General features: G+C 47.6%; 1 protein-coding gene across 5 annotated transcripts in view; it reads right to left on the reverse strand.

Annotated features, from left to right (window-relative positions):
• SLC4A5 (solute carrier family 4 member 5) overlaps window positions 1–17,737 on the reverse strand; it is a 98,733-nt gene that overhangs the window by 4,066 nt on the left and 76,930 nt on the right. For 4 of the 5 annotated variants that reach the window (XM_069583719.1, XM_069583723.1, XM_069583720.1 and 1 more), the window contains 6 exons: window positions 16,285–16,446; window positions 15,320–15,498; window positions 13,984–14,056; window positions 6,763–6,831; window positions 6,133–6,306; window positions 3,872–4,024 (listed from right to left, as the gene is read on the reverse strand). In XM_069583719.1, the coding sequence (XP_069439820.1) occupies window positions 3,872–4,024; window positions 6,133–6,306; window positions 6,763–6,831; window positions 13,984–14,056; window positions 15,320–15,498; window positions 16,285–16,446 (810 nt within the window). The remainder of the gene's footprint in view (window positions 1–3,871; window positions 4,025–6,132; window positions 6,307–6,762; window positions 6,832–13,983; window positions 14,057–15,319; window positions 15,499–16,284; window positions 16,447–17,737) is intronic. The other variant, XM_069583722.1, reaches the window with a different exon arrangement.

The following is a 17,737-nucleotide window of genomic DNA, read 5'->3' on the forward strand; positions in this document are numbered from 1 at the left end:
TGCAGGGACCCCGCAGATGGGTGGCTTCCGCTTCAGTTATTCCTTCACCCGGAGGTAGGTGGGAGGCACGGCAAGGGCCAGGGGGAAATGAGGAAGGGAGGTGGACGTATACAGAGAGGAGAGGAGAATGCGAAATGCAAAAGGAAGAAGCGCTTCTGTGGGAGAACATAATGGGAAGCCCCTTTGCTGGAAGGCCCTTGTGGGGGCTGGCAGGATCCCTAAAATGGGGAAGTGGCAAGCCCTTAGGAGCACCAGGGTCAGGACTCATGTTGCGATCTTTCAGACTACGCCCAGGATAGACTATGTTGTCTTGATGACAGGACTGTCCACCGATAGGAAGCTGAGGTTGGGAGTGGGTAAAGACAGCAAAAGAAATCCCCCAGGCTCTTCATAAGCCACATCTGATCCTTCCGGGGTAGGTTCCCTTTCAACATGTGGAAGGTGCTTGTGACTCATTCAGGATCTTGGGGACCAACCCCTAAGACCTTGACTAATTTATAATCCTAGTGTGATGCTACTTGCTCTCCCAAAGGGAGCAGTTCAGCTGGGATCTGAGCTCTCAATCATTTCAAAAATCACGGGAAAACGTCCGAGGCTCAACAGGTTATGTTTGGATTAGTGCATCTGAAACAATGCAAGAGGCGGCAGGCTGGTGGCATGGGCAACTGGGGGCACTAGGGGCATAGGGGGTAAGGAAGGAAAGAGGGGGTTTGCCCACACTAAAGTGAAGATCACTGAAATCTATATAGTCTGATTTGGGGCTTCCATATGGTTGGAGTCCCAATTCTTATAGCCCAGTTCTCTTTGAATTATGTCTAGCACAGGAGTCCTAAGACCAATAGATCTGAGTTAAACATGAAAACCCTTGAGGAAGAGGTGGAGGATTAGTAGTAAGTGGGAAGGGAGAGACACCATGTGTTTTACTTACTGTTAATGCAGAACACACAGAAGAACTGTGCAAAAAAGATCTTCAAGACCCAGATAATCACCATGATGTGATCACTCGCCTAGAGCCAGACATCCTGGAAGGTGAAGTCAAGTGGGCCTTAGAAAGCATCACTACGAAGAAAGCTAGTGGAGGTGATGGAATTCCAGTTGAGCTATTTCAAATCATGAAAGATGATGCTGTGAAAGTGCTGCACTCAATATGCCAGCAAATTTGGAAAACTCAGCAGTGGCCACAGGACTGGAAAAGATCAGTTTTCATTCCAATCTCAAAGAAAGGCAATGCCAAAGAATGCTCAAACTACTTCACAATTGCACTCATCTCACATGCTAGTAAAGTAATGCTCAAAATTCTCCAAGCCAGACTTCAGCAATATGTGAACCATGAACTTTCTGATGTTCAAGCTGGTTTTAGAAAAGGCAGAGGAACCAGAGATCAAATTGCCAACATCCACTGGATCATGGAAAAGCAAGAGAGTTCCAGAAAAACATCTATTTCTGCTTTATTGACTATGCCAAAGCCTTTGACTGTGTGGATCACAATAAACTGTGGAAAATTCTGAAAAAGATGGGAATACCAGACCACCTGACCTTCCTCTTGAGAAACGTTTATGCAGGTCAGGAAGCAACAGTTAGAATTGGATATGGAACAACAGACTGGTTCCAAATAGGAAAAGGAGTACATCAAGGCTGTATATTGTCACCCTGCTTATTTAACTTATATGCAGGGTACATCATGAGAAACGCCGGGCTGGAAGAAGCACAAGCTGGAATCGAGATTGCTGGGAGAAATATCAATAACCTCAGATATGCAGATGACACCACCCTTATGGCAGAAAGTGAAGAGGAACTAAAAAGCCTCTTGATGAAAGTGAAAGAGGAGAGTGAAAAAGTTGGCCTAAAGCTCAACATTCAGAAAACGAAGATCATGGCATCTGGTCCCATCACTTCATGGGAAATAGATGGGGAAACAGTGGAAACAGTGTCAGACTTTATTTTTCTGGGCTCCAAAATCACTGCAGATGGTGACTGCAGCCATGAAATTAAAAGACGCTTACTCCTTGGAAGGAAAGTTATGACCAACCTAGATAGCACATTAAAAAGCAGAGATATTACTTTGCCAACTAAGGTCCATCTAGTCAAGGCTATGGTTTTTCCAGTGGTCATGTATGGATGTGAAAGTTGGACTGTGAAGAAAGCTGAGCACCGAAGAATTCATGCTTTTGAACTGTGGTGCTGGAGAAGACTCTTGAGAGTCCCTTGGACTGCAAGGAGATCCAACCAGTCCATTCTAAAGGAGATCAGTCCTGGGTGTTCATTGGAAGGACTGATGCTAAAGCTGAAACTCTAGTACTTTGGCCACCTCATGCGAAGATTTGACTCATTGGAAAAGACTCTGATGCTGGGAGGGATTGGGGGCAGGAGAAGAAGGGGACGACAGAGGATGAGATGGCTGGATGGCATCACTGACTCAATGGACGCGAGTCTGAGTGAACTCTGGGAGTTGGTGATGGACAGGGAGGCCTGGCGTGCTGCGATTCATGGCGTTGCAAAGAGTCGGACATGACTGAGCGACTGAACTGAACTGAAGTGAACTGAACTAATTCCTGGCATGTGGTAGGTACTCAAATATTTACTGAATGAATCAATGAAAGAATATTTGTCTTTAAAAGGCACTTAGACTCCGGTTTCTTTGTTTGCAGAACCTAACTTTCAAATCATCTAACTCATTCACACAGGGGAGTTCCCTGGGGGCCTAGTGGTTAGGATTCTGGGCTTTCACTGCTGTGACCCGGGTTCAATTTCCTGGTTGGGGAGCTGAGGCCCTGTAAGCTGTGCAGCATAGCCCTTTGGGGCGGCAGGGTGGTGGTGGGGGGGGTGGAAATCAATGAAAAACATGTGGACAGGGATTATGGGCCTCTTACCTTCCTGGAAGAGGACAGTAATCAAGGACCAGGGGAGTTTGGGCCTATCACTATCATCAGAAGATGGTTTAATCATCACCAGTCAGTCAGCAAGGGCTTGCCTATGAGCAACTTTGATCTGCAAAAGGCAGGGTTGCTAGAATAGTTGATGGTGGAGGCAAGGATATGGGTTTGGGTCAGACTGGGAGAATGGGAGCCAGACATGGTTATTAGGAATGGCATGGGCAGCTTAGTATATGGGAAATGATCAAAGTGGGGAATGGTTTTCTTATTCCCTCCTACACATGACCATCTTGGATGAGTCACTTCCATTTTGGGGACAGTTTCATCATTTGTAATGAACACTTGAAGTAGACAATCTTATCCCCAAATATTTTGTGATTTACTATAAATTCAGGACTGGCTTCTCGTCTGTTGACTCACTGTTTTAGGGTGAGATGGGGAAGAACATGGGAGAAGAGAGGGGCTGATGGGGCAACTGAGAGGTCCCAGACATCTAGGGAACGGGTTACTCTTTCAGTGAGGACCTGTGCCTCTTTCCCCACCTCCCTCCCCAGGACCCTAGGGACAGCTCCGAGCAAGACTCGGGCCCCAGTCTTTCCACTTGCCCAGGAATCCAGTCTACTAATGAGTCCCCATTAGCACCCTCCCCCAGGCCTGCTGTGTCCTTTGGAGGTCAGTAGCCATAACCTTGATGATGCCTCCCGAGGCTTCTGCGCTGTCCCCTCTGGGGCCTGTATTGCTGTTACAGTGAGCCCAGGGGTCCACAGGAATTGGAGACAGTAGGCCTGGCCCACCTTTTCCCTGGGTGAGGGGGCTCATACATTCTGGCCTACACTAATGGTATTCACAGAAACAGACGTGATCTCAGCACATCAGACCAAGGCTGGGCCTGGGCAGTGCCCCCTGGCTCCCTGAGAAGCCACCCCTCCCCGGCCATGGCAGAGGTGGAGGGAGGGTCTTGATCCCTCCCATCAGCTGAGGCCTCCCATCCTCCCCACCTCCTCGTCACTGTCCTCATGGCCCCCTTTCCTTCTCTTCTTCTTATCCGCCTCCTTTTTCTCCTTCTCTGGAAGGATGTTGTCAATCCAGGCCAGGTCATGCTGGGAAAAGATGAGGTCCAGAAGCCTTCGAACAATGATGAGACCCAGGATCTGTGGTGAGAGTTCAGAGAAAACCATGGGTTCAAGGCCCCACACTCCGGTATTTTTGTTTTTTCCCCTCCCTCAGTCAGCTATGTTTAGGGACTTTTGCTGGTATCTTTGGAACCTTCTCAAAACTTCCCCCAAACAATGGTTCCCCTCCCACCCATCTTGGTTCCTCTCATCTGGCCCTTCCTCAGTTGAGTGACAGCTGAAGTGGGAAGCCAGAGGGGGACCATGGGTGGAAAACTAGTTATTCTTTAAATTAGTGGTTCTCAAACTTGAACTTGCATCAGATCACTTGGCAGACAGTTAACACACAGATCTGCATCTCTGACAAGAGGCTGCATCTCCTGGCAGAGGTGTTCATGCTGCAGATTCAGGAATTAGACTCAGATCAACTGTGCCTATGTCCCCATTTCTAAGCTGCCAATCTCTCTGCTAACAGAAGCTGGATGCTGCCATATTTAAAGGAAAGGCTAGAAAGTTTGTTTTTTTTCAGGATAAACAAAGGCAAAACATGCATTCTTTGGAGAAGATTAAACACTGACCTTTTAATAAATGCAGTGGGTCCAAGTAGCTACTTTTGAATATTGTCCCTTCACCCCCAAGAACTGGCCATTAAATGAGGTCAGGGAGAAAACCATCCAGCCACATTTAACACTGGGTCCTGTGTCTCGGGAGCAAGCAGAGCTGGGGAGTTGGACAGACCTGGTTTTCAAAAATCCTGGCTCTGAAAACAGATCTTGGTTACTAGGGGCAAAGGTAGAAAGAAGGGCTGTCTTCGCAGGGACAACACAGAATTTTAGAGGTGACAGAACTGTTCTGTTTCATGACTATGGTGGTAGAATCACTATTCTGTGATTTATCAAAACTCATAGAATAGCAGAGTGAATTTTATTGCATGTGAATTAAAAAGCATCAATGTGGGGGAAGGGATGAATCTTGGCTCTAGTCCTTTCTGGTTGTATGACTTGAGTCACTCACAGCCTCAGGGTTCCAGCCTATAAAATGGGGTTACTAGTAGTTCTTAGGGCCAGTGACAGCTAAATGAAACAGCACTCAGTCCCTGCCCTTCATCACTCTTGAACTCCCCACTGTTGGAGAGGATCCATTTCACATTCCCTGGAGTGGTGGTTTTCAACCTTGGATACAGAATTATGCTTACCTGTAAACTTACTACAACACCAATGCCTGGGTTTTTCTAAGATTCTGTCTTAATCGATCTGTGGGTGAGGCCCACATGTACTTTTATAAAGCTCCCAAGTGATTCTTACGAACAGCCAGGGTCAAGAAGCACTAACTAGAGCCCTCCCAGGATATTTCCGATGTCCTCTGTGTCCTCAGTTTGGCCCCTATTCCAGCCCTGCAGGCTTTGGGGCCTACCTAGGGCTTCCCCAGAGCATTAGCCCATGGTAACCCCCTCCGTTTCCGAGGTCCCAGCAGGGGCAGAGCCCACTGCTCCCCACGAGGACAGATGCAATGTGCTGTGGGCTTTTCTCCTTTTCCGTTTTAATTTTGGAATAATTTAAAACTTACCCACAATTTCAAGAATAGCCAAAGAATTCTCACATACTTTCCCCAGCCTCTCCAAACAATGACATGTTAATGACATTAAACTTTGAAGTTCTAAATCTCTGATTCTAGCTCTCCCTATCCCGCCCCCCCCCCCCGATTCATTTTTTCAAATTCAGTTATATGGAAAGGTGGACTTAGCATAGCTCTACTTCTGCACTTGGTTTGAATTTTGGCGGTGGGGCTCTCAGTCTCCTTGCTGAATGTGCCCAGCTCCATCGCACCACAGAGAAGGGGAGTTTGGGTGGCTTTTGCGTTCTCACTGAGCCGCCCTGACCTGAGCTGGGTGGAGGCGGGCGTGTGCATTGTCACTACAGTATCCACCCACCACACACAACTTCTGCCCCCTCTAAGCCTCTGCATTCCACCATCGACCCCCCAGCTCCATCTGGCCTGGAGTCACAACCCGAATCTTGATCCGTACCTGCCTTTGTGACCCCAAGAGAGTCAGGCCACTGTGGAGGAGACTAGGGTGGGTCTCCCCGTGGACACCTTCCCTGGCTGACCCTGCAGAGCGAGGAGGGAGAAGCCTGTGCCCATCTTACCATGATTGGGAAGATGATGGCGGCCACTGTGGACTTGAGGATCCAGAGCACAGCCAGGCAGAGTATCTGCACCAGGGTGAAGAGGTGGATCCGGCGCAGCGGCACGTGCCTCAGGAAGGTATGGTCTGGCTGGTGCTTGGCGGGCATCAGGAAGAGTTTGCAGCGATCCCAGAACTGGTGAGGACAGTGTGAGCCTCAGCCAGGCCTTGGGGACCCTGCTGGCCCTGCTGGGGGCTTGGATCTGGTAGAATGGGTGCCACAGCAGGGTCTCACTGAGGGGAGCCCCTGGTCAGGTCTCGAGGATGCAAAGGAGGGGGAATGGAGGTCTAGGAGGAGGTATCATGAGATTTTATGGGGGGCTGCTGAGCTCTTGAGGAGGGGTACAGCCCTGGTGCAGGCCCCAAAAAACACTCCACTTTCAAGGAAAATGCAACTTGAAAGCAACACAAGCTATCCAAGACATCTGGTATATCATGGTAAGTAACAAAATGTTTTCTTCCGTGCAGCTTGCCTTAGCGAAGAGAGAGGGGTAGTGGAAATGCTCATAGGAATCAGCGTGATCTGGGTTTTGAGTTCTGAACCTGTTTCTTCATCTGTAGACTGAGGACCTAAGGACCTAAGGGTCCTTACCTGTATGCCATTCAGGGAGGCCACACCCATGTAGAGGAAGACTCCATACAGCACCGGCAAAGGGATGTACTGAAACGAGAGGGGAGGCAGAGCTCTGGACTGGGCCGCACCCACAGCAGGCTGTTGGCCACTCTGTTCAGGATGGGAGTGTCTGCCAAGTCACGGAGGCAGCCTGGTCAACCTTGGCTTTCCCCCAAGTGTTGGAAGAGCTTGAATTTTGGAGGAACGGAGTGTCTGTGAGCACATCTGGAGCCAGAGTGTCCGTGGGGGAGGAGACGGTCTCTGGGGCTCTGCTGCCCCTTCTCTAGCCCGGTGAACAGCTGCTCACCCAGCCTCCCCACCCTCCACCATCTTTATGCCCTACAGAAGCCGTGTAGTCCAGCTGAAGATTAACCTTCTGGAACATGGCAAATCTCTACAGACTGCTCGTTCATGCCAGCCCCTTCCCACCTCCAGCCCCAGCTAAGGGCCCCCCTAAACTGCACTGCTCGACTTGGAGGGGGCTGGTGACACTCAATGAGCTTACCTATTAGTGGGGAGTACCTGCTGAGGAACAAAACTCATGCAACGTATACAATCAGGTAAAAAAGAAGCAGAACAGAGTGCATGAGGTGACCGCCACTGGGCGACAACCAACTGCTGATGGTTTTGTGGGTAGCTGTCCTTCCTATCATGCTCTCGGGCAGTTTGCTTTTTCAAACATGGGATCATATCACTCATACTGGTCTACAGTGGGCACTGTGACTCTTTAGAAGATTTCTGAGGTATGTCTCCACTGTCTAAGCTGCGTCTTTTCTCCTCTTTACCTGCAGAAGGCTGGTTTGCCCCCTCCCAGGGCTGCTGTGCTGAACACTTGCAAGAACACAAAGTCCTATCTCCAACTTTTAGAAGTCCATTTAAGAATGCTGGCAAATCCAAACAAATCAGCAGCCTCTCATTTAAAATAAACTAGGCTGTGTTCATTTTTTAAACACAAAGCATGATTTGGACCCACATGCTATAAACGTTACTCTACAACATTTGAACTTAAAGGAAACATGGGTCCATGACATCATTCCATTTGTATATGACTTAGGAGGTTTTTGCCTTATTATTAAATAAGGTAAAAATTTCAACTCATCAACAGACAATTGGTTTAATAAATGTGGGTATATTTCTATATATCTACAGATATGTATACATCATACATACAATGGAATATTATTCTATTACACAGCAATAAATGAAATATTGCCATTTGTACAGCATGGATGGACCTAGAGAATATCATACTAAGTCAGACAAATATTATATGACATCACTTACACGTGAAATCTAAAAAATAATACAAATGAATCTGTATAAAACAAAAAGGCTCACAGATGAAGAAATTTACTGTTACCAGAGGGGAAGGGAGAGGGAGGAATAAGTTAGAGTATGGGATTAACAGATACACACTACTGTATATACAACATTTAAACAACAAAGATCTACACTACAACACAGACAAGATCCAATATTTTGTAATAACTTATAATGGAAAATAGTCTGAAAAAAATCAGCCTAATCAGCCTCATAGTGTGGGAGCAATGAAGAGAGAAATGAAATCTTAAATAAAAGATTAAGCTATAATCTGTAACAACACAAATCTTTTAACTAATTTATTTTTGGCTGCACTGGGTCTTAGTTGCTGCGTGTGGTTGAGGACAGTGGGGCTACTCGCTGGTTGCAGCTGCAGGCTTCTCTCAGCAGTGCCTTCTCTTGTTCAGCACATTTTCAATAGTTGTGACACATGGGCTTAGTTGCCCCACAGCTTGTGGAATCTTCCTGGGACTGGGGATCAAACCCATGTCCCCTGTATTGGCAGGGAGATTCTTAACCACTGGACCACCAGGGAAGCCTGGCACAAATTTAATATGGCTTAAAACTTCTGTTTAGCTCTAACGAGTGTGAAAACCACATCAAACAGAAGAACTGGACTGTCTTAGTTTGCAGTTACCAGTGACTGATTATCATCACCTCATTATTAAGCCTAGGGAATTGTTTCCAGTCTTGCCATTTGTGTATTAAAAAGCAAAGACATCACTTTGCTGAGAAAGGTCCATATAGTCAAACTTATGGTTTCTTCCAGTAGTCATGTACAGATGTGAGAGCTGGGCCCTAAATAAGGCTGGGCATCAAAGAACTGATGCTTTTGAATTGTGGTGCTGGAGAAGACTCTTGAGAGTCCGTTGGACTGTAAGGAGATCCAACCAGTCAAACCTGAATATTCATTGGAAGGACTGATGCTGAAGCTGAAGCTCCAATACTTTGGCCACCTGATGTGAAGAATCGACTCATTAGAAAATACCCTGATGCTGGGAAAGATTGAAGGCAAAAAGAGAAGAGGGTGGCAGAGAATGAGATGGTAAGATAGCATCACTGACTCAATGGACATGAAATTGAGCAACTCTAGGAGATAGTGAAGGACAGGGAAGCCTGGTGTTCTGCAGTCCATGGGACTGCAGAGTCAAACACCACTTAGCAACTGAACATCTTGTCATTTGCAGGCTGAAAGAGCTTTCTCAGAAAATCTGAAAGGCCTGTGACATTACACTCTGACCAGTGATGGGGCTGTGATCTAGAATTCTAGATTAATTGATGCAAATCTTTCTTGGATATCCATGGAGGAGCTTTTCTCAAATATTAATGACAGAGTAAAGTGGCAAAAAGGTACCTCTAGTGTCAGCTTTATACCACTTGCTAAAGCAAAGAACAAGAATCACAATCCTACAAACATAAGGCCTTCCTATATAATTTGAGTCTGAGACTGTGAGAACAATATGGGGACAAAAGGGGAAGCTTCTGATATGATCAGGAGTTCCTCTGAGGCAGTATGCAGAAATTCACAATCCTGACAAGCTGTGGTGAGTTGCAAAGAAAACAGTAAAACAAGAAAAACCCTTTGGGGCTTGGAAAGAACTGAGAATCTGCAGAACTGAGTATGCAAGACATTTATGCTGCCCATCAGATACACAGCCACTTCATCCCCCAGTGCCCTTGTTTGGCAAGATAACCAAATATTTGCAAATTGGTGATGGAAGGACTGAAAATTATCACTGATACTCTAATAAACATCACTGTATCTAATGTCAGTCTAACCATTCATTGATTCAGAGAGATGGGTAGGAGGTGGTTTTGTTCCTTGCTGCTCAAAGTGTGATCTTTGGACCAGCATGATTTGGTACCATTGGTGAGTTTGTTAAAAATGCAGAATTTGGGGGCCCCCACACAGCTATTGAATCAGTATCTTCATTTAACAAAATTTCCAGATGATTTTTAATACACATGAAAGTTTGAGAAGTCCTGGAACAGAACTGGTCCAGAAATAGGTGAGGTTAATAAATGATATAGAAACAATAATAACAATAAAAACACTAACAATTAGGATCTAACTTACACCCTCAAAATCTGCAGCATCTTCTCTTTTTGGTTATATAAATAAAAACTAAAAATTTCAACTAAAGCATGGCCTTGGGTAAATAGTTCTCTAGTCTAAGTTCTCAATGAGTCTAGTACTTGCCTATGTTGATAGAACTAGGAAAATTTAGAGTTGCCAAAACTTAAACAAGCTTCATGGAAAATTTTCTTGATTGGAAATAAATTCTGGGATTGTATCTAGTAACTCAAATCTGTTTTAAAATTGTATTTTTCTTGAACTGGCTATACCAAATATCTCTACCTAGAATCAATCTCATGTTTAGTACTGGTGTCAACTAGTGGCTTCCCTGGTGGCTCACTGGTAAAGAATCCGCCTGCATTGCAAGAGATACGGGTTCGATCCCTGAGTCAGGAAGATGCCCTGGAGAAGGAAATGGCAACCCACACTCCAGTACTCTTGCCTGGGAAATCCCATGGACAGGGAAGCCTGGGAGGCTACAGCCCTTGGGATCACAAGAGTTGGACACAACTTAGCGACTAAACAACAGCAACAAACTAGTGATAATGCTTTAATCATCTAACACGTTTGAAATCCTTGATATAGACCTTGATATAATTAAATCAGAAATCTTAAATCTTATGGTCAATAAGACTTGAGATGTCTTTCCTGTTATAAAATGTGTCAAAAAGATTAAATGATTTTATATATGTATATATTTCAACTCATTATAAAAGAGTGGCAGCCAGATTTTTCAAATCCTTCTGTGAGAAAATGCAATAACAGTATCAGAGCATTTGGAGCTATAATAAACCCCATAAAAACTTTTTCATGACAGCTAAAGCAATAAGGAACATTTCCCCATAGATGGCATCTTACCCTGTTTATAGAGCCTGTTTTTCTCTTCTTTTTGCTGCACTTCCTGGCTTGCGAGATCAGCTCTCCAACCAGGGATCGAACCCAGGCCACGGCAATGAAACTGCAACTCCTAACCACTGGACTGCCAGGGAATTTTCTCATTTTCCCCCCCCAGGGCTGAAATTTTATTAAAATTTTTTTATTGCAAGATACTTGCTTTACAATATTGTGCTGGCTTCTGCCATATATCAACATGAATCAGCCACAGATATATATATGTCTCCTCCCCCTTGAACCTCCCTCCCATCTCCCACCCCCTTCTACCCCTCTAGGCTGGCATAGAGTACTGGGTTGAACTCCCTGAGTCACACAGCAAATCCCCACTGGCTCTCTATTCCACACGTGGTGATGTATGTTTCCACGCTCCCCTCTCCATTCGCCCCGCCCGCTCCTCTCCCACCGTGCCACAAGTGTGTTCTCAGGGTCTGCGGCTCTACCGCTGCCCTGTAGACAGGCTCAGCAGTGCCATCTTTCTAGATTCCATGCACGCGCGTTAATATACAACGTTTGTCTTTCTCTTTCTGACTTCACTCTGTATAATAGGCTGTATAATAGGTTCATCCACCTTATTAGGACTGACAAATGCATTCTTTTTCTTAAAGCTGAGTAATACACATTGTATAATGTACCACAAACAATAAATGCTGGAGAGGATGTGGAGAAAAGGGAATCTTCTTGCACTGTTGGTGGGAATATAAACTGATACAACCTCTCTGGAGAACAGTATGGAGATTCCTTAAGACACTAGGAAAAAAACTACCATATGACCCAGCAATCCCACTACTGGGCATGTACCCTGAGGCAACCATAACTGAAAGAGAAGCGTGCACCCCAATGTCTGTTGCAGCACTTTTGGCAAGAGCTAGGACATGGAAGTGGCCTGGATGTCACTGACACATGAATGGATACAGAAATTGTGGAGATGTATATATATATACACACACACACAATGGAATGTCCCTCATTTTAAAAATATCTATTTATTTGTGCTGGGTCTTAGTTGCGGCATGTGTGGGATCTAGTTTCTTGACCAAGGATTGAATCTGGGCCCCCTGCATTGGGAGCCCCAGAGTCTTACCCGCTGGACCACCAGGGATGTCCCCTCATTTGTTTTTATAAGATGCATAAATTAATAAGCAAATACAGTCCACAAGCTTTTTGTGTGGAAAATTGCAGCAGAAAGGAGTTTCCATTACTGCTTAGAATAGGAAACTCTATTTTACCAAAGAATGAGCAATGATTACACATCATTTAAAGTATGACCATCAAAGGCCTTGGCAATAGCATATCTTATGCACAGAACTATTTTCATCCCAATTACTTTAAGTGTATTCCCTGGGCATGCTGTTGATATTTATGTTAAGAAGATAGACAATATTAGTGCAAAAACAGAAGTTTACTAAAGTCAGGGAAAGAATCCGCCTGCAGGTGGGGAACTTGGGTTCGATCCCTGGGTTGGGAAGATCCCCCGTAGGAGGGCATAGCAACCCATTCCAGTATTCTCGCCTGGAGAATCCCCATGGGCAGAGAAGCCTGGCGGGCTACAGTCTGTGGGGTCACAAAGAGTAAGACATGACTGAGAGACTAAGCACAGCCCACAGCAAACAGGAGTATAAAACCCTGAAGATTTAGACTCATAATGTGTCCATAAGATAACTGATTAAAGTGCAAATGGAACAGAAGGAGGGAAATGAGTGGAATTTTCTAATTGCTTTATGTTCCATTCAAATACAAACAAGAGCTTGTGAGAAATGACTAAATAGCTGAACACTCAACAGCTGGGGCAGCCAGGCCTCTCTCAGGGAGGCAGACACTGCACCTGCAGTGTTCGTAGGAACGTTTGGCTCCTAAAGTGCCTGTTGGAGCTTTTTTAACACACACACTCAGCTGTTCGACAGTATTGGGATTGACAGGCACAATGGTTCTTTGGGAGCCTCTCCGTAAAAGCAAATATTCCCCGACCATTTAGAATACTCTTTTAAATTAACAAAACGTCCCTCTCTCCCCCATTGTATATAATCTGTTTCCTGCAAAAGAGAAACATCCCTTAAAAAAATTATTCAATACTGTTTGGTTGTGTTCAGCACCGATTCTCAAGCCAGAAATTTTTCCCATCATAAATCAATCAACATCATGGTTCATTAGTCTTTTTTTTTGTTTGTTTCCACAAGCTCACCCCTGAATGAACCATCCTGGGAGATATATGCTCCAAATATATTCCTCATTGCTATCACCTCTTCCAGCTGATCCAAAGGGACTATTTGTAGCTATAGTATGAGGAAAAAGTCACTTATGTGACCGAGACAGAGGAGCAGAAAACAGGCCCAAAAGCAGTGACAGAAGCCTCCCCCTGCAAGTTTTAAACTTCAGAAAGCAAGCGAACAAGGAGGCCAAAACCTGCAAAATGGAAAAAACCAATTTAAGAAGCCACTGATTTAAGCAAGGATGGAACTTGGCAGAACTTTCTGAAGGAAGTGTCCTCCAGAAAGGTGAGGGTGGACCCTGGGAGGGGTAAGATAGTGCTGGTGCTGATAGTAAAAGTGAACTCGCTCAGTCGTGTCTGACTTTGTGACCCTATGGATTGGGGCCTACCGGGCTCCTCTGTGCATGGGATTCTCCAGGCAAGAGTACTGGAGTGGGTTGCCATTTCCTTCTCCAGGGGATCTTCCCAACCCAGGGATTGAACCCAGGTCTCCCACACTGTAGGCAGACGCTTTACCGTCTGAGCCACCGGGGAGGTCCAGGGAACAGAGATGTAAAGGGTGTGATATTACAGAAAACAGCAGTGAGGATGGGATATCTTTGGCCTGCTAGGGGCCACGTGGAGAGCCTGTTCCACGCTCTGAAGCATCAGGCCAGCACCTTCTCAGATGGACAGGGCCCTCGCAGAGGGTACAGAGCCTCACCTGCAGGATGGGAGCCAGGAAGACAGAGATCCCTGTCAGGATGAAGACGATGGTGCCAGTCACTCTCTGTTCCCTGGCAGAGAAGAGCACACGGTCAGGGTGGGCTGGGAGGCGCTCCACGGCATCCTAGCCTTCTGGGCACTTGAAGGCTGTGTCCAAGGCCCGGGGCTCTGCCTTGCTCTCCCATTCCAGAGAGTAAACCATTGACCTGAGGACAAGCTGCCCAGCACATGTGTAGAGAGTGAATCTGACTGAGGTGACATTTGTAGGGGCCTTCAGGAGGCTGTTCAGGGGGTGCTTGAGCCAGACTGACTTGGGTTTAATCCTGGCTCTGCCACTTACTAGCCATGTGGCATCAGTCAAGGTCCTAAACGTCTTCAGCATCAGGAGAATGTATTTCATGGCGCCCACCTGAGGGGTTGCTGTGAGGATGAAGTGGGAGATGAAGTGCTCATTATCCCTGCCTTTCAACTTTAACAGGACCTCACGTCTGTGGGACATGACTGATGAGGATGTAGGGGAAGGGGGCCAGGCTGCTGGCAGAGCAGGTACGGGGGCTGCAGGGCAGATGTGTTTTCTGGAGTGCTCAGACCCAGGCACAAGCCTGGAGGGAGCTTGGGGCTCTGCGGCAGACTTCTCAGGCCCAGACATCTGGGGCTTGGGGATCCAGGAGAGGACGCTGCCCTGACCCCAGGAACAGCTTGGGACCTGCTGGGTGGCCCAGGTATTCTCAGGCCATGGGCAGAAGTTCTTAGGACAGCCATGTATGAGAACATCAGTGTCTGATGTGGGCTCACCCCAGAGCTCCTGAGGGCTGGAAGATGCGCTTCCCTGCCTGCAACAGGTTAGGGACCTGACTTGGGCATGAGCGGAGGGGCGAGGGAAGGCACAGAAGTGACAGGCCATGGGCTACAGCCAGGGGCAGACGTGGTCCTGGAAAGGCTTTCTGGAGGAGTGAGACTGAGCAAGATGAGAACCCTGATTTGGGGGGTTTGAGGGATGGCATGGCAGGGAGTCTTAAAGAGGGGACAAAAACCAGGGCAGAAGGTGCTCTGTAGGAACCCTTGAGTGGCCTATATAGGCAAGAAGTGAGAGCGCGTGAAGGGGCTGGGGTGCACTGCTGGGAATCTGTTAAAAAAAACCCACGACAGCTGAAGTTTTGTCTTCCCCTTCCCTCCCTCCAGAGCTATCACTCCCATCCCTGTGGTTCCTGGATTGTTAGAGAAGGGGCCCTATTCACCCAAATACCTCGATGGTAAGAAAAACCCACTTCCCCACCCCCTAGACTGACCCCAACTCCTGCTCGGGTGGTCCCCAGGCCCTGACCTTCACCTACCTGACCCCCAGGAACTGGGGCTGCTCCCCAGGGGCGCTGGTCTCTGTCTCCATCTTGAGGCTGTCGATGTGGGCGATGGAGATGACCGTGGCAGCCACGTACCAGGGGAGCCCCATGAAGGAGCAGAGGGCCATGAGGGTGCCCACCCAGAACAGGTCCAGATGGTAGCCAGCCGCCTTCTGCAGAGGCAGTGGGAGGGAGGAAGCTGTCTAGGGAGCCTGCTCCCAGCCACCTGTTGGGGTGGGGTGAAACAGACAGAACTCCCCCAAAGCAGCCATTTTGCAGAAGAGGTTTTGAGGGCTCTCCTCAGCCTTCTAGACAGTTCTCTGCAAGGACTGCCACCCTAAGGTGGTCAGGCCTTACCACCCCCAGAGTTTGGTGAACCAGGGAACTGATGCAGGTCAGGGAGGAGAGAGGTGTTCAGGCTCGGAGAGGCCCTGGGTTTGGGTCCTTGGGAAGCAGGGTCTTCTACCCAGCAAAGCAATATCTCTACAATTCCCTAATGAGAGGCCCCAAATGGGGCATGTCTAGCTCAGGCCTAGAGTGGTCCAGATTGGGATGGGGGAGAGGATAGCTAGAGTCTCCTCAGACCCAGAGGCAGGGAGAGGAGCTAGAGGGGCCAGGAAGGCGAAGAATGCTCCTCTGTCTATGGTTCTGGATCAAAAGCCCCTTGTTAGGATTTGTTCAGACTTCCAAGTTCAATGTCGGGAGACAGAGCTGGGAGAGTCACTTTGGGAGAAGCGAGAAGCGCATGCCCAGGGGCCCAACCTGGGTTTGGCCCTGGCTCTATCCACATCTGGAGGTTACATTCCCCCTGCCCTCCCTGCGCCCGGAACTCCAGTCTCCTGCCCCCAAACTTGCTTCACAAATGGCCCAACATTTTGCAAGAAGCAACACCTCCCTCCTTCGTCCCTTCTGACTCTGTGGGAAGAGGCTGTGCCCCTGCCTGCTAGCGCCAGGCTTACCCTCAGCTTGTTCTCCTTCCGGTTGACTATGACGGCAGTGATCTGCTGGTCCATGAAGATCAGGATGGTCACCAGCAGGGCGGGCAGGATGCTCGCTAGGTACACCCACCATGGGTTCTTCCCAAAGGGGGCCACGAACCAGCCTCGGTCAGGCCGTGTGGGCTGAACAGAGCAAAGGAGAGGGCCCTTTCCTTGCTCCCTTGTCCTGGAGCACTCGTTGTCCAGCCCACTCTCCCAGACCTCTGCTATTCCCACACCTGGAGTACTTTTCAAGTATATTCTTTCTCCTTGAAGCTATTAGGCACCTGCAACTTTAAAGAGATCCAGGAGGCACAGGGGTCTTGGGAAGGATGTGGTGTCTACAGAACAAAGGAGATGATTTGTTGCAGCTGCCCTGGGCTTGTTTGGAAAACAGGGTGGTGAGAGTCAGAGGACACTGGGAGAGAGTTTGTGGTCACTAATTGCAAAATATGCTAACAAGAAATGGGAATGAGGCCTAAAAGCAAGAAAAAAGAAAATGAGAGGCCCAGTGCCTGGCACTTTCTGCCTCTCCTCTGAGTCATCTGTCTGGGGAGTGTTATAGTGTTGTCTGTAAAACACCAAACATTAATTCAGACTTGCACATTGAGAATAAGGCATTATCTGTGCAGGAGCTGGGGTGGAGTTTATATTCTGCTTATTTAAGAGAAAGAAGTGTTTTAAATTTCAAGGCCAATGTGAGTTTTTATGAGATGTTGAAGCTGAAATAACGTTGCAAAAGTCAAGCCCTCAGAAGTAGGGAGGGTCAGCTCTAGAACCTCTGCCTCCCAGTTCAGTTGAGGTGGGCGGTGCTCCTTGTGGGGGAGCAGGGCTCAAGCAGAGCTACAGGCAAATCGCACCAACTCTGGACCAATGGCTCAGTCAGTGAAAAGTCCGCCTGCAGCACAGGAGGCCCAGGTTCCATCCCTGGGTGGGGAGATCCCCTGGAGAAGGAACTCTCACCTGGAAAATCCCATGGACAGAGGAGCCTGGTGGGCTACAGTCCCTGGGGTCACAAGAATTGGACACGACTTAGCAACTAAACCACCACTACCAATGGGAAATTTATGAAACTTAAGCAGGCTGGATGGCATCATGGACTCGATGGACGTGAGTCTGAGTGAACTCCGGGAGATGGTGATGGACAGGGAGGCCTGGCGTGCTGCGATTCACGGGGTCACAAAGAGTCGGACATGACTGAGCGACTGAACTGAACTGAACTGAGCAGGCCCTGGAAGCTCCTGGAGGACTTGTTAAAATGCAGAGTGCTGAACCCCACCTCCAGATTTTCAGAGCACACTCTGAGGATCATTGGTTTGTGTTTGTTTTGCTCACCTTGTGGCTTGCAAGATCTCATTTCCCCGACCAGGAACCGATCCTGGGCCATGGTGGTGACAGCCCACCATCCCAACCACTAAGCTACCAGGGAACTCTC

The sequence above is a fragment of the Ovis canadensis genome, chromosome 3, assembly GCF_042477335.2.
Source record: "Ovis canadensis isolate MfBH-ARS-UI-01 breed Bighorn chromosome 3, ARS-UI_OviCan_v2, whole genome shotgun sequence".
NCBI lineage: Eukaryota > Metazoa > Chordata > Mammalia > Artiodactyla > Bovidae > Ovis > Ovis canadensis.